The sequence below is a fragment of the Primulina tabacum genome, chromosome 11 (assembly GCF_025594145.1).
Source record: "Primulina tabacum isolate GXHZ01 chromosome 11, ASM2559414v2, whole genome shotgun sequence".
Lineage (NCBI taxonomy): Eukaryota > Viridiplantae > Streptophyta > Magnoliopsida > Lamiales > Gesneriaceae > Primulina > Primulina tabacum.
The window spans coordinates 6,188,021-6,210,871 of NC_134560.1; the positions used below are offsets into that span (position 1 = coordinate 6,188,021).

Consider the following 22,851-nt stretch of genomic DNA (forward strand, 5'->3'; position numbering starts at 1 on the left):
ATATGTTGCTAAATTCTCTACCTTACTGCGTTTTGTTCCTCAGATAGCTGGGAATGATGAAGCTGTAGTTGATCAGTTCATCAATGAATTAAATGCTGAGATAATTGCCTTGATAAAGGTAGAACGACCCCATCAGTTTGTTGATGCTTTGAATAAAGCAAAAAGAGCTGAGGCGAGTCTGATTAGACAACAAGAAAGGTTGTGTGCAATGCAACCCCAGACACAATAATTTCCTCTTCGATTGGATAGTGGCAGTACGAGTGGGAAGCAAGATTTGCCGAAAGCTCGAAAGAAACAGTTCAAGAAGTTAGGGAGCGGTTCATCTAGCTCCAGTGGTTCTAGCCCGAGTTATACTGGAGTTTATTGCAGGACTTGCGGAGGGAGACATCCCATGGAGCAGTGCCAGGGAGTGACTGGTAGGTGCAATATCCGTAAACATCAGGGATACTTTGCTAGAGTCTGTCCACAGAGAGGTTCCCGAAGATTTCAGGGAGCAGAATCATCTGGTGGTAGTGATCGAGGAACAGACCCAGGACACACGTGATGATATAGTGGCAGGTAATAATCTTTTATGATTATTTTGTATATGTATTGATATATACTAATGCATTCCCTACGATTATCTTTGACTGAGTTGTATTGATACATGTTGTACCTGCTGGGTCTGTATTACTGTAGTATTGATCTTTGTACCTTTTGGGGAGAGGAATTGATATCAGTGAATTCTGTGATATATTGTGTACTGCAGTAAAAAGAGAATGAGATTGAATTAGATTGTATTGTACTTGTGTTATCTGATTTTGATTACATTATTGATATTAATATACTAACAAGTACAGAACTATTATAGATTCTTGCCCGGAGATGGTAAGATTCGGACCTGAAATGGCCGATGAACGAATGATATACGGTAAGGATTCTCGATTTTGAATTCCTTGATATCCGTATTATGTATGATTCGATGATTATCGAAAAGAAGGGAGTAATTCCTTTTGTATTCAGTTGATTACTGAAGTTGAGCCTATCTGGAAATGATTTGTCAGTAGCAGGAGAGTTGATATAGTCGTTCCAGATGAAATTTCGGGTTTGTCTTATATCAGGGAGAGCGACTTCAGCCTTGATTTGATAGCAGGTATGGATTTCATTTTAGACTTCTGTACAGAATGATATTGATTGAATTGAAAGAATGGAAATGTCAGCTAGAAGATTTACTGCCTGAGAGTTAGAGTTACATCTGATTATGTATTTCTCTGAGAAATACTTCAGTTCTGTGTATGGGTTGATAAATCCTGTGTTCCGAAGTGTTCTGATGATCTTATGCTCGTTTTATCTATGATATTTTGATATATTCGCAGCGTATGATTGATTGAATCGAACAGTTGAAATTTGTATTGAATATTCTGGGAACTGAGATTGTTGTATACAGAATTGTTCGGCTATGAATCCAGATTGCAACAGATTGTATTCAGAGTCTGTGATATCTGAAGATAGTATACTGATTGATTGTAGCACAGTTGAGACAATGATCAGATTGTTCAGAACTTGATTTCGATAGTCAGAACAGTGTGTCAATCAGAATACCAGGTAGGTAATGCTTTATTTTATATAATTAGCTGATTGATTTGTGCCAGATATTTCGAATTTGAAATGACAGGTATTGTCAGATGCACACAGTAGTAGATTCCATATTATTCTAGTAACAAGAAATGTGTGATAATACGAACGGACAATTTTGATGTAAATAAACAAAATCAGTTATATCATCGTTGAGATTATGATTTCTACCGATATTAATTATGAGTTCTGGTATTATATCTGTGGTGTTGGAATTGACGGGGTTATCGAGACTGTATTGTTATACCGTCGAAACATCAATTGATTGATATTGATCAGATTCGGTATTGATTTAGATGGTATTGTGATATCATATGTCGATTGGCATTGATCAGATTATGTTTTAATTTGAGTATTAATCAGAACAGGTTTTGAACTGAGTTATATACTGATATTGTATCTATTCGATGGTCATTATCAGATTGGGTATGGACAGAGTTGACTTCAATACTTCGTCTTCGTCGGACCGAGAAGATAAAGGTATAAATTAATGTTGAGTTGGGATTGCACAACTCGAGTGAGGTTTGGCTCGAGTTTCCCTAAATCACATACTTTACCTTATTGTATTGATTTGATTGATGTACTTGTTCTCTTGATTTATAGACAACAGGTATTAGACGAGTATCTTGGGACAGAAGTGTCTGATAGTGGTGGGATCGCCACGGGCACATTGCACGATGTCACAAGATAGTGTATTGGCGATAGTGCCAAAGTCTGTCACCGGATGATTGGCTATCGATGTGGATAGAAATGTGGCTTCTTCTATTACTGGTGATCGGGACTATATCGATGTGGATATAATGTAACTCTTCTATTACTGATGATCGATATTATATCGATGTGGATAGAATTGGAGTTTCTTCTATTACTGGTGATCGATACTATATCGATGTGGATAGAATCAGAGCTTCTTCTATTACTGGTGATCGATACCCTATCGACGTGGATAGAACTGGAGTCTTTTCTATTACTGTTGGTCGATATAGGAATGTTAACTTCTGAAACCGGGATCCCTAGACTAGGATTGAGTCTAGTCTTAAATGTGAAATCATGAGTCTAATTGACAGTTTATACCGAGTTATGTTGATTATGTTCCTGAATATGGTACATGATGAATTATGTTCCTGATGATGGTACATGTTTAGAATAGGATTTATTCTTGATATGAGTATATATTCTGATTTGAATACATGTTAGAAATATCTGTTATATGCTTTTATATTGTCTTTATGATTGCATGTATACATGATTTATACTGAGAATGTAATTCTCACCGGAGTTATCCGGCTGTTGTCTTATTTGTATGTGTGCATTGCAACAGGTGGGATAGGATCAGGGTCAAGAAGAGAAAGAGGCTGGACTAGATAGCGTGGAGATCCGGGCTTCGAAGCAACCTAGGATTCAGCACTGAGATATAGTTGAACCTAGTTGAATTCTTGTAGATAATACAAGATTTGTATATTTATGTTTAATATGTAATTTGAATTGAATTACATTACGTTTTCGCTTTGTATTTTTTTTAAAAAAAATTTAGACCATGTTTATTATAATTGGTTGAATTATTCCTAAAGACGATTAAGGAATGAATTAGCGTCCGGGTCCCCACAATATCTATATGTGTTTTTCATTCCGTATATTCAAAACTTAAAACATAAATCATGATTTGTATCCAATTTGAGTAAATTGATAGCCTAAATATATAAATGAATATGTTGATTTATTATTTTTGTAACTAAAATTTCTTAAATGAGTACCCAAAAATGTAAAGTAAGTGTTGATATTAATAAAAATTGTTTCAATTTTATACTCAAAATCTTTTTTTTTATACATATCCGAAAAAGATTAATACTCAAATATCACATATTAGTATTATATTTTAAAATTTTGTACTATCCGTGAAAAGATATGTGGACATATTAAGTGTTTTGAGTGAATCATAAAGTACAGAAACATATTTTCTCTGATAGAGACTGAACTCAAACTCAAGTTTGAATTTGTATATTTAAAGACAATATACCCTTACATTACACGAGTCTATAACTTTGTACTTCAAAATAATTAATATATATATATATATAGTGTCATCAAACATGTCAATATATGTGTTCACCAATGATATGAAACTCAACTATTTGATATATAATTTTGATATGCTTCATCATATTTAATAGATGAGTGTCTCCTCATTGATAGGGATAAAAAGGCCTACCAAACTATATATATTACATTTGTAATCAAATATATTTTCCATAAAAAATATCATTTTTACCGCCTTTATTATAACAATTGATATTGGACAAGAATTATGTCAGTATCAAGGTGTGCAAATTAGGAGTGGTATATCGTATTGTATCGAAAATTATATATCGTATCGAAAATTACGGTATAAGAAAATTCATATCGATACCGTACGTATAACTAATATACCGATTATACCTAAATTGTACGATATATCAAAAATTTCGATACGGTATCGGTATATACCTTTTTATACCGATAAAACCTTATATTTTTAAAATTTTATAAATTTATTGTTTTAAATATTATATATTTTAAAATTTTATATATTTTTTCGGTATGCCGGTATATACCGAAATTTTCAAATTGCATACGTATCGTACCAAAAATTCAGTATTTTTATCGTACCGTACCGAAATATTCGGTATACCGAAAATTCGGTTTTTTTCGGTATGGTAATCTTAGTATACCAAAAATTCGATATTTTTTCCCGCACCTAGTCCAAATTGCTTGAGAATGCAAGCACTTGAACAATTATCATATATTTATTTGATTTTTTTGACCAACACATTCTCGGAGGAGTATTTAATTTCGTAGCCTTTTAGAGGGGATGAGATAAAATGTTCATGATCTCTCTATCTGATCTTTCAAAGATTTTTATCAAAACATTTGCAACCATAACATTGATGTTGGTAGATTTCCACTCCTAGCATAGTCAACGAACGTTGCAGCATTCCATTAATTCTCTTAGGCATAGTTTGGTACATGGGATAAGAGAGTGATTGATAAATAATCTTCATTATCCCATGTTTGGTAACTTTTTAAAAAGCCTCTTGATAAATAATTTTTTAGAAGGATAAAATGTCCCTTCTATTATGTGTGATAATTTTAATTTAATGATAAAATACACTACAAATGACTTAATTACCCTCAATTTATAAATAATTTTTATAAATCTATGCTAGTAGGGTAGAAATTAAAATCAAATAAATATTTTTATATATTATATAATATGATAATTATATAAATGAATTCGAGATAATTATATAAATAATTTTTATAAATATCAATAAAATTATTAGTATCACTCGATTAACATTAAAAATTGATATTTGACTTGATTCACAAAATCAATGACTCAATTATCATATTAATAATATATATAAAATTAGGTAAAATTAAATAAATCATGCAAGCACTATCGGCGCATGAACAGATAAAAAATATGAACTCAAGCAACAACTTTGAAATTATAAAATTTATTATGATAAAGTTAATTTTGTCATTACAATATAATATATAAATTTAATCACTCTTATTAAAATCATACCAAACATTAAATATAATATCCTACATCTTATTTATCCTTAACTTATCCTTATATTATATGTCACATGTTTATCCTATCATGTGTACCAAACTATGCCTTAAATGTATAAATGTTTGGTAGTAACCGTATGATATACGAAGGAAGCATGCGATAAGACTTCTTCGATGAATGAACTCATATAACAATTTGGATTAGTCATATTTGTAAAACGAATACAAATATATAATAGTCAAAGAGCGGAATTAAATTCGCGCTTGCGTGAGATTAATCCCTGGACGGTGACACCGTTAGGGTCCTCATTGGATGAAAAGAATCCGTTATATTTTCACTTGTAATTTAACTAAATTGTTTATGTTATGATTACTTAAAATGATACTCAAGAAAAAGTATCAAAGGACGATGAGCTCGTTAATATAGTTTATGTAAAAGTTGTCTTTGTCTGGCTTAGTTTCCATATTGTGTAACTTGGTGGTTAGAATTTCGAATTGTAAGGTTTTCGCGCATTAAATGTATGATAAACTTTTCAAACAAATGAGTCAAAAGGTATTCTAGCTTTTAAATATAATATAACTAGAAAAATGGAGAAAAAAAATATGTTTATACCAGGAGTTTCGTTTTAAACAAAATTATATCGAGTTGCAAAAATTATCTTGATAGGAGAGCGGTCAATACACGACGATTGAATTGTACAAATTAAAATATTTGAGTTGCACTAAAAGACTTTACTTGCGTCTTTCGCACCAATTATTAAACACATATATATACACATATATATATAGAACAACCGTTAGATTAGATTGCTTATCAAATGTCCGTCGATAGAAATAGTCGAAGCATATAATATTTCTTTCGATTTTTGATAATCGAAAAATAAAACACGTAAGTAATCAAAGGATATAGACAACTTGTCGTATAAGTAGAAACATTGATAAATCAAAAAGTGTTTTCCTAAGAGTAAGGACAAGGAGCCACGTGACACTGAAAACTACGGACTCTCCGTCCACTAATTAAACATGAGAAGTCTAATTAATTAATTAATTATTAAAAAAGCGGCCAAAATAATATATGTTATTCCAGTCTCTGACGTCATCGTTGGACCCTCCAGGCTCCTAAGCCCTACCCAGTCAATATACAGTATCCATTAGGCGAGTTTTGTTCGAGTTATTTAAATTTATTTGAATTTATTAGAAATTAAAATATTTTCTATTATATATTTAATATTGATATCATTTGAAATTTATTTTTTAAATTATTTCTCAACTCAAATTCATTTTTTGAAATCAAATTTTTTTTTCATGCAAAAGCAACATTAAATTATTTATAATAAATTTAACCAAAACTCTGCTCATATTATTAAGCAAAAATTTGTGTGAGACGGCTCTCACGGGTCGTATTTTGTGAGACAAATTTCTTATTTGGGTCATCCATGAAAAAGTATTATTTTTTATACTAAGAGTATTAATTTTTATTGTCAATATCGGTAGGGTTGACTCATCTCACATATAAAGATTCGTGAGATCGTCTTACGAAAGACCTATTCATATTATTATCATTTCACTGACATTTTGTTATTGGTAGTTAGAAAATGTCAGAAATATAAGTCATGTTTGTTTTGGGTTGGATAGTTCCTAGGAACATTAATTTTGGGTAAAAATGTTTTTTAAAAAAGCTTTCATTATATTTTTTGGTATAGAAAAATTATTTGGGTGAATTGGGTGTGATATACGTGGGCAATCTACCAGATAATGATGATAATTTAATGTTTACGAAATTTGAGTAAGGATAATGGCTTTGATAATACCTGCAAACAAGAAAAGAACTCGTGAATGAGCGCCAGAGGGGTGTCCGGCGTGGCCACTCCGATGCTAAAGTCAGCAGGTGAAGAAGGAAGAACACAAGCAATATATGTGAGGATATATGAGTGCTTGAGAGTTCAAAAATTTTCCATCATTAAATGATAAATATACCTGCTATTTATAGGAGAAAATGTGGTAGGTACATTGTTTTCAATTCCTACCTACTAAATATGGCAAGTCGGTTGCCCATACTTGTCTGATGACTTCTAAAACACGTCAAACTCATGTTGCTCTGACAGATTAGACAATATATATCAATTACACTCGAGTGTGGTGCAATTCTCGTGGTAGTCCGGGTGGAAGTTCTCGGGCAATTGCATGAGAGCCCGGGATCTTGGTTACCCGTGAAGAAACTGTCCCGGTCATCTCCATGTCCGGCTGCTGAGAAAATTACTATGCACATTTGACTATGGTTTGAGCTATCCGATTATTGTATCGGGTGATGACCCGGGCTCTTATGGGGATATCACTTCCTTTATAAATAATTGTCAAATATCATTTTTACGAACAAGAAAATACCATATTCATTTTTGAGCTCAAGAGCTAGCAGTTGGTCAAAGGTTGTTCCACGCCTCTTCCGATGACCTTTGAATTAATTCTTTTTCTGATTCTGGTTGGACAGCATGTCCAGACACTCGTAGATCTGTCACCGACTTTCGTTTGTTTCTTGGTGATTCTTTGGTATCCTGGAAATCCAAGAAACAACATACGGTCTCTCGGTCATCTGCAGTGGCGGAATATCAAGCGCGGAATATCAAGCAATGGCTAGTGTTACTGCTCATTTCTCTTCTCAAGGACATGCAAGTTGCTTAAGATGAACAAGCCACTCTCTTTTATTAAATCAATCTGCAATGCACATTGCTTCCAATCCGGTATTCCATGAAAGGACGAAGCATGTTGAAATCGATTGTCAATTGGTCCGAGAAAAGTTTCATGTCAAAAATATTATTTTTTATTGTAAATATGAACATTGTTGACCCTGTTTAACGAATAAAAATCAGTGAGACTATCTAACAAGAAAAAATATGTAATTAAAATCCTTCACAATTACTATTAAATTGAAAGGATATTTGAAAATAAATTTAGGCAAAACACTATAATATCTATATCACATATACATAATACACGAGGAGTTTAGAGTAATTAATTTTTGAGGCATGCTGTAATTTTTTATGAAAAAAAAGATACTACTATAAAATTATAAAAATTCGCCATCTTCATTTAAAAAAAATATATAAATAGATGAGTCAATTTTTTGTTTATATATAACTATCTTATCTAAATAAAATATTGTTTATCTTTATCTATATTCTTAAATTTTTAAATCATCAAATCACTTTAAAAATTAAAAAATATTATAAAAAATTATTTTAACTTTTTTCCCATTTTGGTATCATCTCTGGACCTTTCAAAAAAACATTATTTAATATAAAAAATTAATATGTTTGCATGCATCGCCTGTGAAGGGATATTAGTCTGTATTTGAAAATATGAATTTAAAATTGATCACGCTTTCAAATAACACGATCCGAATAGAAATTAAATTTATTTGTTTAAGAAAATATTTTAATTAGTAGTAAGAAAACATAATTTAAAAACTACTAGAGATTAAGTGGACAAGGAGTTGTGAGAAGTTCAAAAATGTAGAGCACTTTAATTATAGTACAACTTATTTTGATCACTAATTTTATTATCTTGTGGGTTAGTTTTGGAAGATCACTTGCATATATACATATATCCGTATATACATACAACAAACTACATATTTAAATCATGACTAGGTTTTCCGTGGGACGAGTCGATCGACAAATAGCTGGTGTGAAAAGTAACATTTGGGTAGGAGATCTGTCTCACAAAATTAAACTTTGAGACGATATTACATGGATTAAATTTCATCTAAATATGAATAGCTATAAAATGTCACCGTCAATCAAAATATGAATCTAATTTTGTGACGTAAGTTCGCGTTCCTACTGTTTGCTCATTCCACGCACCCTTTAGTGCCATTATAAAAGGCCAATCCCAACCTCCCTATTTTCTTGCAAATTCAAGAGTCCCACAGCACAATTGAATAACATCTCAGCCCCTACGCTGCCCTACCCCCACCCAACTCAACCCCATTTCCTAACAAAAATCAATCATGCGCATTTCATCTATCAAAAGCGTACGGCCATGCACCTTATCGAGCGTACAATTCGAGCTCCCCATTGCCATTAATACAATACCCACCAAGAAAAACTCGAGCGTTGCTCTTCGAACCCAGAAAAGTTACTTAAAATGCGGAATTTTAGATAGCATTGATGGATCCAAGAACTTGTCCTTGATGGAACCAGCCAAGGTTAGCAAGAGGTGGAGGGAGTACCAAGGGATCAAGAACTGGGAAGGACTACTCGACCCGCTCGACGACAATTTACGACGCGAGATCATTCGTTATGGGAACTTCATCGAGGCAACGTACCAGTCATACAATTTGGACATTTCATCTCCCTCGTATGGTACTTGTCGTTACTCTAAAAGAATCCTACTCGATGAGTCGGGATTTAGCAAAACGGGTTATAGAGTTTGTAGGAATCTGACCGCCAACTCCGGGATACGATTGCCGCGATGGATGCCAACATGGATGGCCATGCAATCCAGCTGGATCGGTTACGTGGCGGTTTGCCAGAACAAGAAAGAGATCGCCAGGCTCGGCAGGCGGGACGTGGTCATTGCGTTGCGTGGCACGGTCACTTGTCTCGAATGGCTAGAAAATCTGAGGGCAACCTTAACTCCCCTCTCTGGCACGGACAACGGTTCTGATTCCGACAGTTATCCCGATCCCGACTCGGAAGTACCGATGGTGGAGAGTGGATTTTTAAGTTTATACACCTCCACGTTTGAAAACCGGCCAAGTTTACAAACTCTACTGAAACAGGAGATATCACGAATCCTGGAAAAATACAGGAATGAACCACTGAGCTTCACCATCACCGGCCACTCCCTAGGGGCGGCTTTGGCTACTGTCGCCGCCTACGACATCAAAAACACTTTTGGAAACTCGGCCCTTGTCACCGTCATCTCCTTCGCGGGGCCGAGAGTCGGAAACTGGAGCTTCAGATGTGAGCTGGAGAAGCAAGGCACCAAAATCTTGCGCATTGTCAACTCTGACGATCTCATTACCAAAGTCCCAGGATTCGTCATAGAAAATAACGAACAGAATCAGTTTTCGGACAATTTTTCATCCAACAACGCTCCGGCGGGTCTTGGCGGATGGGTTCATAAGCTGGTGGAGGATATGCAATGGGTCTACGCCGATGTTGGCTGCGAGCTGCGGCTGAGCAGCCGTGACTCGCCGTACTTAAGTGGCATCAACATTGCCACGTGCCACGATCTCAAGACGTATCTTCATCTCGTTGACGGATTTGTGGGTTCAAACTGTCCCTTCCGGGCCACAGCAAGAAAAATAATTAACAAAAACCTCGGCAGCGGATAATTAATTAAGTTCCCTTTTTACGTGGAAAATTTGGTATCATTAGATAAAAAAAAAAAGAAATTTTGTGATAGTCACCGAAAATTTAGGATCCGATTTCAGCAAGTGTCCTTAATTCATGCGCAAGTTTCGAAATTTCTCTGAGCCTGAAATCATGAATAAGATCGTTAGAAGGTAGACGAGAGGGTGTCCCGGGGCAGCCCCTTCAACGCTTAAGTCAGAGACTGAGTATATAAGTGGAGAACAGCTAAGAGTGCTGCAGAGAAATAAAGTCTTGAATCCAAAATTAGACACGAAAATCTCGTATTTATAAGAAGATACGTGGGCATGTATTCTAGGTGATATCATTTTGTATATAATTTTTTAAAAAATTACTGGTTTTGTTTACCCTACAAGTACAATATCCACACAATTACTAATGCCGTCCTGGATGGATGCAATTATTGAATTTTTAGTGTCCCATCATGCTCAAAAACAGCACGTATGTAGAATCCGTATGGACCTGCGTTTGTATAATATTACACTCTTCGTCCAACATACAAATTATTATAAGTAATGCAATTATTTACGTATTGGAATTGCGAGACATGTTCTTTTGTTTACACCTGGTTTTTGACCAATCAGACCAGATATTCCAATTTTTGGAACATCATCTCCACTACATCTAATTTTAGTCTTAATCTCTTATCTTCGATTGATGTAAAACTAATTCGATACTGACTCGTTGATACAACACTAACATAAATAATGTCATGTCAGCACTTACAATGAAAAACTAAAATTAATGTACTATTAAAACAAAATTTTGACATTATAGAATCGCAAAATAACGTACGTAAAAGACCAAAATGAATGCTAGTTTCCCTTACATATATAATTTTATATTTGATGTGAGAAAAAAGTAATAATCTCCTCTTATATACACATGATTTCGTGAGAGAGATTTCTGTTACACAAAATGTATGCACAAACAGAAAGGTACACAAAAAGCAGCGAGCTAGTATCACGAACTAAACAGTAGCACAATGCAAAATTAAAGCAAACCGAGGCCTGTATGAAATACAGTGTCCTTAAAACAGATTCGTCCCCTCAGGTGTGTGCTGCGAGGATGAACGTGGACGTCTGTTTCCCAGGATACAACGAAAAACCAGTAGTACCTTAGCACGAGATACCACAAAGGCGAACTGAGATGTCCCTAAACTTTATCAAGAGAGCAGAGCAACGACAGAGTAACAGCAGCCGATGAAAGCAGCAGCCGCCGAGACAACAAGCAAGCAAAGCTTCGAAAAAATACAAGAATGTAGGAGAGTATGTCGGGTGTAGTGTATTTGGAGGACTATGTTGCCTCTATATATTGGCACACTCCTGCTCCATATGAACAGCCACTGTTGGTCATCCGAAAGGCCAAAGGTCAGCTGGTCATCCGAAAGGCCAACCCAGCTGGAGCATCAACAGTCACGCAGGCCATATGAAGAGTCGGGCATACGGAAGGTCATTCATAACTGAAATTTCGAAAAAAAATATAGCAAAAGCCAGGTGAACCTTGGTGGGAGATTTTGCCTTGATCGGTCCGACATTCGACGCACCCAGGTCGCGCTCGTATGCTTGCACACAAGTCAAGCCTTTTTCCACTGCAAATCGGGCCCGTGATTTGCACCCCCCCTGCGCCTGTGCGCGCGAGTGAGAGCCTCTTGACCAATCTTTCTTACACCTCCAGAAAGAGTAAAACAATATAAGCTCACCAATACCATATTCTTTTTTCTATGTGGGACAATTCCCACTTACCATCCACTAACTTGTCCAATTTCTCATTCAAATGGACCAAGCCCAATACACATAAGTCCAACAATCCCCCACATGAATGAAATTGAAAGATATTCAACGGTTTTCATGATAAAGTTCAACAGTTGAATCTTGCATAGGATAGGTAGGTATTACTTCACACCAATTTATTCTATAGGCTTGAGCCCCATTCCCCTTGACATTTTCGCAACTAACTCTCTGTTTAACCTTTTGGTTAGCGGATCTGCTATATTATCCTTTGACTTTACATAGTCAACAGAGATAAATCCGGTTGAGAGTAGTTGTCTAATGGTATTATGTCTACGACGTATATGCCTAGACTTACCATTATACATATTATTTTGTGCCCTGCCAATCGCAGATTGGCTGTCACAATGTATGCATATAACCGGCACAGGTTTTTCCCATCCGGGAACATCTTCTAAAAATTGACGCAGCCATTCAGCCTCTTCACCACACTTGTCAAGAGCTATGAATTCAGATTCCATCGTGGATCTGGCTAATACAGTTTGTTTAGAAGACTTCCACGCAATTGCTGCACCTCCTAAAGTGAATATAAATCCACTTGTAGATTTTGAATCTTTCATATCAGATATCCAATTCGCATTACTGTATCCTTCAATAACAGCAGGATATCTTGCATAGTGCAGCCCATGATCACGAGTGTACCTTAAGTATCTTAGCAATCTGATAATTGCTTTCTAGTGTTCAACTCCTGGATTACTCGTAAATCTACTCAATTTGCTTGCTGCATAGGCTATGTTTGGTCTTGTACAACTCATTAAGTACATCAGACTTCCAATGACTCGAGAGTATTCTAATTGAGACATACTTTCACCTCGATTCTTTGATAGATGCTGACTGATATCAATTGGGGTTCTAGCCAATGCAGAGTCATCCTTATTGAATTTCTCAAGTATTTTGTCAACATAATGTGACTGACTTAGAACTAGATCTTCTGATGTTCTATTAATTTTAATTCCAAGGATTACATCGGCTAAGCCCAAATCTTTCATGTCAAATTTTGAGTTCAATAACCTTTTGGTGGATTTGATCATCTTATCATTACTACCAATGATAAGTATGTCATCTACGTAAAGACATAAAATGACATATCCATTTTCAGTGTTCTTTATGTATACACATTTGTCACATTCACTGAATTTAAATCCACTTTCCATCATGGCCTTGTCAAATTTTTCGTGCCATTGCTTTGGTGCTTGTTTTAAGCCATATAGAGACTTCACCAGTTTACATACCTTATTTTCTTGCCCAGTCGCAGAAAATCCCTCAGGTTGTTCCATGTAAATTTCCTCTTCTAAATCTCCATTTAGAAAGCAGTCTTTACGTCCATTTGGTGTACTTCAAGATTCCGCAAGGCGGCAATCGCAAGTATCACACGAATAGAGGTTATTCTCGATACAGGAGAATATGTGTCAAAGTAATCAAGCCCTTCACGTTGATGGTAACCTTTAATTACCAATCTGGCTTTATACTTATCTATGGTTCCATCTGATTTCATTTTCCTTTTGAAAACCCATTTACAGCCTAGTGGTTTGCTTCCCGGAGGAAGATGTACTAATTCCCACGTATGGTTTTGTAAAATGGATTCCATTTCGGAATTGATAGCCTTTTTCCATAGAGGTCCCTCAGATGAACTAATTGCTTCCTTGAAGCTTTGAGGTTCACTTTCCATCATGAAAGTGATGAAATCCGGACCAAAGGATTTCTCAGTCCTAGCTCTCTTGCTACGTCTAGGTTCAATGTCTTGATCAAGCTCTTGTTCTTCATCAATTGTTTCATATAATATTTTGGATGAACTTGGTTCTTCCTTAGATTTGCATGGAAACATGTGTTCAAAGAACGAAACATTTCTTGATTCCATTATCGTATTCTTGGGAATATCAGGTATTTGAGATTCGTGTACAAGAAAACGATAAGCGCTACTGTTTTGAGCATATCCAATGAAAATGCAATCAACAGTTTTTGGTCATATCTTTACCTTCTTTGGAGTGGGTACTGCTACTTTGGCAAGACACCCCCACACTCGCAGATATTGGTAGGAAGGACTTCTACCTTTCCATAACTCATATGGACTTTTATCTAACTTCTTTCGGGGTACCTTATTTAAAAGGTAATTAGCTGTTAGAACAGCTTCCCACCACAAGTTCTGTGGTAAACCAGAACTTAATAACAACGCATTCATCATTTCCTTCAATGTGCGATTCTTTCTCTCTGCAATGCCATTTTGTTGAGGAGAATAAGGTGCAGTTCTTTCGTGTTTGATACCATGTTGAGCACAAAACTCAGCAAATGATGATTCATATTCACCTCCACGATCACTTCTTAACACCTTAATTTTCTTGCTAAGTTGATTCTCAACTTCACTCTTATATTGGATAAATTTGTCAATAGCTTCATCCTTACTTTTGAGGAGATACACATAACAAAATTTTGTGCTATCGTCAACAAAAGTAATGAAGTATTTATTTCCATACGAGTTTGTACACCTTTTAAATCACATACATCACTGTGAATTATATCAAGTGGTTCACTGTTTCGTTCAATAGTTCGAAAAGATGATCTTGTTAGTTTTGCCTCAACACAAGTTTCACATTTGTGTTGTTTATCAATTTGGAATGCAGGAATGCTTTTCATGTTAATTAGTCTACGAATTGTATCGTAATTAACGTGTCCAAGTCTACCATACCATAAACAAGAAGACTCAAGCAAATAAGCAAAAGTATTAACTTTATTCATCACGGGCTTAATAGCCATTACATTTAGTTTGAACAAACCATTACAAACATAATCATTTGCCAACAAACATTCCACTCTTAGACAAAACCACCTTATCTGACTCAAACACAATGCGGAAACCATGCTTGTTAAGAAGCGACCCGGACACCAAGTTCTTGCGGATGTCAGGTACATACGACACATTGTTCAAAGTCAGTTCTTTTCCCGATGTCATCTTTAGGACAACTTTTCCTTGACCCTTGATTTCAGAAGTGGCGGAATTTCCCATGAACAGCTTTTCCCCATTCTCAGATTCCTCAAGAGTTGCAAACATATCCTTATCCGAGCAAACATGGCGAGTGGCACCCGTGTCGATCCACCACTCCCTTGGATTCGAACCCGCCAGATTAACCTCTGATATTACAGCACAGAGATTCATATTCGAAACCTCTTGAGATATGTTCTCTACCACATTCGTCTCTCGGTTTCTCTTCGGCTTCTTACAATCAGATGCCTTGTGACCCATGCCATCACAATTATAGCATTTTCCCGAGAACTTCTTCTTTAAAACGCCTCCTTTGGGTCCCATGTTCAACTTTCTGTTGGAGGAGAGAATGGTCTCTTTTTCGAGCTTTTACCATGCTCGACAACATTTGCCTTAGCAACAACAGGAGAGAACAATCTTCTTTCCGAACTCTTGTTGTCTTCCTCAATACGAAGTCGAACAATGAGCTCTTCAACATTCATCTCCTTTCGTTTGTGCTTCAAGTAATTCTTGAAATCCTTCCAAGCTGGTGGTAGTTTCTCAACAATAGCAGCCACTTGGAATGATTCGCTCAAAGTCATCCCCTCACCGTGAATCTCGTGAAGAATCACTTGTCGTTCTTGAACTTGACTGATAACCGGCTTTGAATCCACCATTTTAAAGTCCAGAAAGCGACCAACAAGAAACTTCTTGGCCCCGGCATCCTCGGTTTTGTACTTTCTGTCAAGGGATTCCCACAGCTCTTTAGCCGTTTTCTTTTCGCAAAACACGTTGTAGAGCGAATCTGCCAATCCGTTTAGTACATAGTTTCGGCACAAGAAATCAGAATGATTCCATGCCTCAACCGCACTAACAGATTCAACATCTCCCTCACCCTCGTTGAGTTTAGGAGCATCCTCAGTGAGGAATCTGGCCAGGTTAAGCATCGTCAAGTAAAACAGCATCTTCTGCTGCCACCTTTTGAAGTCCACACCAGTAAACTTCTCGGGTTTTTCACCGTGACTCGCTGGAACAGAAACCGCAGCAGCACGTGGGGTACCATGAGGGACAACTTGAGGAGGGACAACTTGAACAGTTTCCCTTTGCACGTTAGTTTCAGTAGCCATATCTGAAACAAAGCTCGTAATAAGTAATCTGTTTTAAGATTGTTACACAAAATGTATGCACAAACAGAAAGGTACACAAAAAGCAGCGAGCTAGTATCACGAACTAAACAGTAGCACAATGCAAAATTAAAGCAAACCTGAGGCCTGTATGAAATACAGTGTCCTTAAAACAGATTCGTCCCCTCCGGTGTGTACTGCGAGGATGAACGTGAACGTCTGTTTCCCAGGATACAACGAAAAACCAGTAGTACCTTAGCACAAGATACCACAAAGACGAACTGAGATGTACCTGAACTTTATCAAGAGAGCAGAGCAACGACCGAGGAACAGCAGCCGGTGAAAGCAGCAGCCGCCGAGACAACAAGCAAGCAAAGCTTCGAGAAAATATAAGAATGTAGGAGAGTGTGTCGGGTGTAGTGTATTTGGAGGACTATGTTGCCTCTATATATAGGCACACTCCTGCTCCATATGAACAGCCACTGTTTGTCATCCGAAAGGCCAAAGGTCAGCTGGTCATCCGAAAGGCCAACCCAGCTGGAGCACCAACAGTCACGCAGGCCATATGAAGAGTCGGGCATACGGAAGGTCATTCATAACTGAAATTTCGAAAAAAAAATATAGCAAAAGCCAGGTGAACCTTGGTGGGAGATTTTGCCTTGATCGGTCCGACATTCGACGCACCCAGGTCGCGCTCGTACGCTTGCACACAAGTCAAGCCTTTTTCCACTGCAAATCGGGCCCATGATTTGCACCCCCCTGCGCCTTGTGCGCGCGAGAGAGAGCCTCTTGACCAATCTTTCTTACACCTCCACAAAGAGTAAAACAATATAAGCTCACCAATGTCATATTCTTTTTCCTATATAGGACAATTCCCACTTACCATCCACTAACTTGTCCAATTTCTCATTCAAATGGACCTAGCTCAATACACATAAGTCCAACAATTTCAATAAAAAAAAATTTACAAGGATGTAAATTTATGGATCAAGTGAATTTATTGTACTTGAGTTTCCTAGTCCACAAGTAATGTGTTGTGCCACGTAGACGTTGTAATGACCTAATTGGAATGTTGGACGGTACTAAGAAAGCCTAATTCTGTTCTATTGATGGAATTTTAGGAGAATTGCATACCACCGACCCGCTTCCATGACAAGACACTTAAAACACTTTTCATGCCTAACCAAGCTCACCTCCGTCCATATATATAATTAATTTTATACTTGTCATGTAAACACCGATAAAATAACATCAATTTATTAAATATACGGTTTTATCTCATCCAATACATGGTCACCTTAGCGGTGGGCGTCCACAAGATCAGAAACACAAGCATATACATATATATATATATATAGTTTTGATGTGGGTGAACATCCACTATAAACATATCATATGCATTGCTGAGGTGATAATATTCAATAGATTGGCGTCAACTCAGTCAGTGTTCACGATAAGTGTAGAAAATAGATTTAAATAAATGTAAAAAAAATAATAGACTGAGATCGAGTAATGTCTGAGCTAACTATACTCGAGTTGGATTTTAGTTTGGCTGCAGTACTCAATCTTTACGAACAAAATCGAGTTTTGACGAAGCCGCTTACAAGCAATCAATCTATATTAGGGGGAAAAACACCCGTCGTAAGCTAGAGATATAAATTTCTTCTGTTTCTAAAAATATGCGTGTATTCTTCAAGAACTAATTTTTGTTATATTTTTGCTAACTACTTTATTTATATGTGTCTTTTTTTTTTCGTTGTGAATTTATTTTTTAGTCTCTCCGCTGCTAAAACCTAATGTAAATTGTTTTATTTCGTATACTTTTAATTATGGGACAAACAAGTATTTATTACACTGTAAAAAAAAAGGTTAAAAAATGATTGATTGTTTATTTCAGAAGGAGATATTTAATTCCGGGCCACGACTTCGGTTTCATAGTCCATAAATGCATAATCGGGCCTCCGTCCAGATAATACCAATATTAATCTGAAAGGCTGAAAATGTCAAACTCTGCGACCTTCATATATGTATTGCTTTATTAGATTAACACTTGATTTGACATTGAAAATAAAATATGTTAGATTCTAATATCGTATAAAATAATAATAATATTAGACATAGTTTGATATACATGATTGGAGAAACATGTAATTTATAATATAAAGATAAATTAATGATAAATAAGATGGGGCGATGAAATTAGAGAACGATAGGGTTTATGATTTTTATATATTGAGGGCAATTAAGTCATTTGTGTGTTTTTTATCATTAAATTAAAATTATCACATCTCATAAAAATGATATTTTATCCTTGTATAAAATTATTTATCACGATCCCATGATATTATCATGTGCTTTCTAAAAAAGTACCAAACGTGGGATAAGAAAGATTATTTATCAATCTCTCTCTTATCCAGTATACCAAACTATACCTTAATGTTGTTCCATATACACAAAAACTCTTACAAAACCGTCACACATATCAATTTTGTCATATAGATTTCTATCCCTGACCCGTGGGAAAAAAATTTTTATTTTTTATATCAAGAGTGTTATTTTCACTACAGATATAGATTAGGTCGACATATCTAACAAAAATATATTCGTGAGATCATATCACAAAAGATACGTTTCCTCGTTGATGCACTCTTTTCACGGTAGAGCCGAAATGGTTAGTGTATCCCCTAGGCCGATCTAGCTATATGGTTCGTGTATCCCCTAGGCCGATCTAGCTATACGAAGCGAAATGAATAGTTCAATTGAGAATCATGGTTTCGCTTGGAGACAGAAAGTGAGAAATTGGCTTGGTTTGATCTCTAATTTGTTTTTATTTTGATGACATTGAAAACAGATCGGTTGAACAAAATTTTATATATATATATAATCATCCGTACGATAATAGTACCAACAGAGCAGATGGTAAAAACATAAAAATCTTAAGGTGCGAGAGAAATCGAGAATCACAAAAAGGTTGAAACTGTTGGATATACACAAGCTTTGAAATTTCCTCATTATTTCCAAACATATATAATACGTGAGGTGCAAAAAAATACTATAACATAATCCAACTGTATATAAATCTAAGAAAAGTGAAAAATAACTAATTAAATAGTTTTAATGACATGAATTAATTATGATACACATGATCACATGTTTAAAATATGATTTTATGATAGAATGCATAAAACTGTGTTTTAAAGGTTATTCGACACGCGATCGAAGAATAGAGACCGGAGATGATATAAGGGAAATTATTTTTATTAAATAATTATTTTTAATTGTTTAATGTGTGGTGTATTTTTAGTAGAATTTTCGAAAATGAGGTGTTTTCAGATGTTTTTATACGCCGAGTCGTATTTTTAAACGGTATTCGATTTTCGACGAAAATATAAATTTTTCGAGATCTCGGCTAATATTTTCACAACCTTTCCTAAATAAAATATTTTAAATATTAACTAATGTGCTTAATAGACCTATTATACTAGGTTAATGAATCAAGCTTGTACCATGTATTATATATTAAATTTTAAGCTAATAAACCCTACCCATAAACCCCAAAACTCACGCCCCTCCCTAGAATAACACAATGACTTTTCCTACATCAGCCTACACGATCACACACATAATTTTCAGGCAAAGTCACGTGAAGTTTGAAGGGAAAATTCAGCAAGGTCCTCCCCGGGTCGACGTCCTCGCATTGCAAATCGTTTTCAAGCGTAATAAACGCAAAAGCACGCCTTAATATCTTTTTTCTCATCTTTCACACCATATTATTATATGCTTGATAAATGCTTGCGTGCATAAATATGATAAGCATGGTATATTGTCGTTTTTATGTGCACACATGCATACAACTCATGTTTTTGTTATTCAAAACTTGTGGTAATGATGCACAAATAGGCTGACATGGTAGGGTAACTTGGAGTGAATTTTTCCAACATGTTAAGGGTCCATAGATGCCTAGACGAGGGCTGCACCAGCAAGGGCAAAGGCTTGCACGAAAATAGAGTCCTTAAGGTCTAGGGTTCTTCGGCTAGAAGTCCTTAATGGCCATGGTCTCTAGCTGCTGCTAGGGTGTGTCCAGGAGACCTAAAGAGGCTGTAGGATGGTTCAATGGTGGTTGCATGTGGCTCGGCTCGAGGGCTGGTATGATCGCGTGAGGGCATAAGCGAACGGGTTTGGGGGCTGAGGCTTCTAGGCTGGGTAGGCTCAGTCCAGTAGGGTCCACTAGGGTCCTAGGGTGGCTGCACGGTAGCTGGTGCGAAGGCTAGGGGCTGGTACGCAAGCTGGACATCGCGCATGGCTCCTAGGTCACGGCTTGTAGGGCTGGGCACGGTTGGGGTGCTAGGCTTGGTACAGTAGGTTGTCAAGGGCTTGAGTAGTGTCCTAGGGTCTTTGATTACTGGTTGGACAGGATGGTTAGGGCTTAGGCTTGAAGAAACTCATGGTATGTAAACTAGGGTTAAAAGAAAGGAACAAAAGTTCAGTAGGTGTCCTAGGCTGGTCCAAGGGTTTTATGGGCTTGAATTGGGTTGTATATGATATGGTTAGGTGTTAATAAGTTTTGGTTCAAGTTTGGTAAGATTTGGTTAAGTTTCGAGTCCATTCGAGTCAAAACCTGGATGTAAATATAAGTTTAAAAACGAATTGAGAAATTAGTTGAGAAGCCTAATTTTACGTTTAAGAAATATTTATGGGTGTATTTTAAGGTGATATGTTAAATTTGAAATGATTTGTGTCATCGTTTTAAGATCTAAGGACAAAGTTGGAAAGTTCGGGTTTCAGAGGCAAAACGATCATTTTACACCTGAAAAATGTTAGATGTCGTGGCAGTGTCTTGAATGCTGTAATTAATGTTAAAATATTTATTTTAAATGTTTATGAAATTTTATGATGAAACTGTTAATGCTAAAAGTCATGTTGCATGCTTGGTTTAAAAGAAAAATGATTTATACGTGCATGGATTTTTATAAGTGATTGAAATATGAAAAGTTAAAGGAGATGAATTGATTGTGACTAATACGATGATACGATGATATGCAAGATCAAGGCTCAGTTGACTGGTGAGAGCGTCGTCGATGTCCCTGCCCTCGGTACCGTGGTAATACGTAGATGGATCCATCGACCTACAACTAATACGAATGTCACAATTGAGGATCTGAATTCCATAAAAAATGAAACATATACGTATATGATGAAAGAAAATATGATATGATATGTTGAAAATAAAACGTTAAAGTTTATGTTCATGAGAAGTTATTTTATTAAAAGTATTTTACTGTTGCTTGTGAATGTATATGTATTACTTGTTACCATGGTTAATGTTTGCTGAGTCAATAGATTCACTAGGTGTGATCGATGCAGGTGAGCTTGATAATAATGGAGGTCTTGATGGTTGATCTTGCTGGACTGAAAGGCACACAACTCGAGGACCGTCGCTAGTTTTCCGCAAATAAAATTATCTTTAAGACTTAAGCTACTTTAAATATTTTATGACTTATGATACTTTTGAGAGGTTTTTGAGAAGATGTTAGAGTTAAATTTATTTTTGAAAAAAATGTTAGTTTAGGTTGGTTGACGTTTTATGATTTTATGCTTTGAATTACTTTCTTTTAGATTTTCAAATAATAGTTGGTTGGTTTATTTTTAAAAGGTGCAAATTATTCATATTTAAATCCTTAGTGTTTAGGCCGAATAAATTAGAAAGGAAAAAATTTCTAGTACTTCTTAAAACAAACTTGAGTAGTGGACGTTTCAGAATATTTATACTATATTATTAAATGTGAGACCTCTTAGAATAACTATTTTAGAGGATACCAAAATATTTAATTCCATAATTACCCTTCTTACCCTACTAAAAACTTATTCAAGTCACTCCATATTTTATACAGAAAAAATTTAAACAAAACTTCCTTTTTAAATTGAACAACTTTCTTCTAAATTGAAAATAATTTCGTGTTAATGGTTTAGTATTATTTGATCAAATTAAAAATATTAATAACACATGCAACGCGTATGCATATTTTACTAGTATGTATTATGTTTTATTGTATAAGATATGACCATTGGTTATTTATTTTATTAAATGACCTAGTTATGATATTTTTATTATTTGATTTATGATATTATTTAGTGCATAAACAATTAGATTATTATGTCGTGTAACTATCATGTTATCTTATAAGAAAAATTACAATTTTAGTCTTATAACTATGTCTTTTTTGGGTTTTATTATAACTGTAAGTTGTCAAAATTTGATTTTCAAGCAGTAACTTGGATTTTTCTCCCGAAACCACTAAATACATTGAATATGATTTATTTTATATCAATGCTCTCCCTACGTGACATTTGCGGCGAGAATAACACATATTTTTCATATATTAAAATTCATCTAAGCAATAAAAAGGGAAAAATATAGTAAAAACAACCTCCAA

The 22,851-nt window shown here is 35.6% G+C and overlaps 3 protein-coding genes across 3 annotated transcripts; 1 reads left to right on the plus strand and 2 right to left on the minus strand.

Moving 5' to 3' along the window:
- Positions 1–9,106: 9,106 nt before the first annotated feature.
- On the plus strand, positions 9,107–10,514 carry LOC142519086 (phospholipase A(1) DAD1, chloroplastic-like). The gene has a single exon (XM_075621988.1). It carries the CDS (start codon positions 9,179–9,181, stop codon positions 10,508–10,510), a length of 1,332 nt encoding a protein of 443 aa, XP_075478103.1. The 5' UTR covers positions 9,107–9,178; the 3' UTR covers positions 10,511–10,514.
- A 3,126-nt stretch (positions 10,515–13,640) lies between these two features.
- LOC142519568 (putative mitochondrial protein AtMg00820) lies at positions 13,641–14,006 on the minus strand. Its single transcript, XM_075622613.1, has one exon. The coding sequence runs from the start codon at positions 14,004–14,006 to the stop codon at positions 13,641–13,643; it is 366 nt and encodes a 121-aa protein (XP_075478728.1).
- A 1,634-nt stretch (positions 14,007–15,640) lies between these two features.
- On the minus strand, positions 15,641–16,420 carry LOC142519569 (uncharacterized). Its single transcript, XM_075622614.1, has one exon. The coding sequence runs from the start codon at positions 16,418–16,420 to the stop codon at positions 15,641–15,643; it is 780 nt and encodes a 259-aa protein (XP_075478729.1).
- Between the last annotated feature and the right edge of the window lie 6,431 nt (positions 16,421–22,851).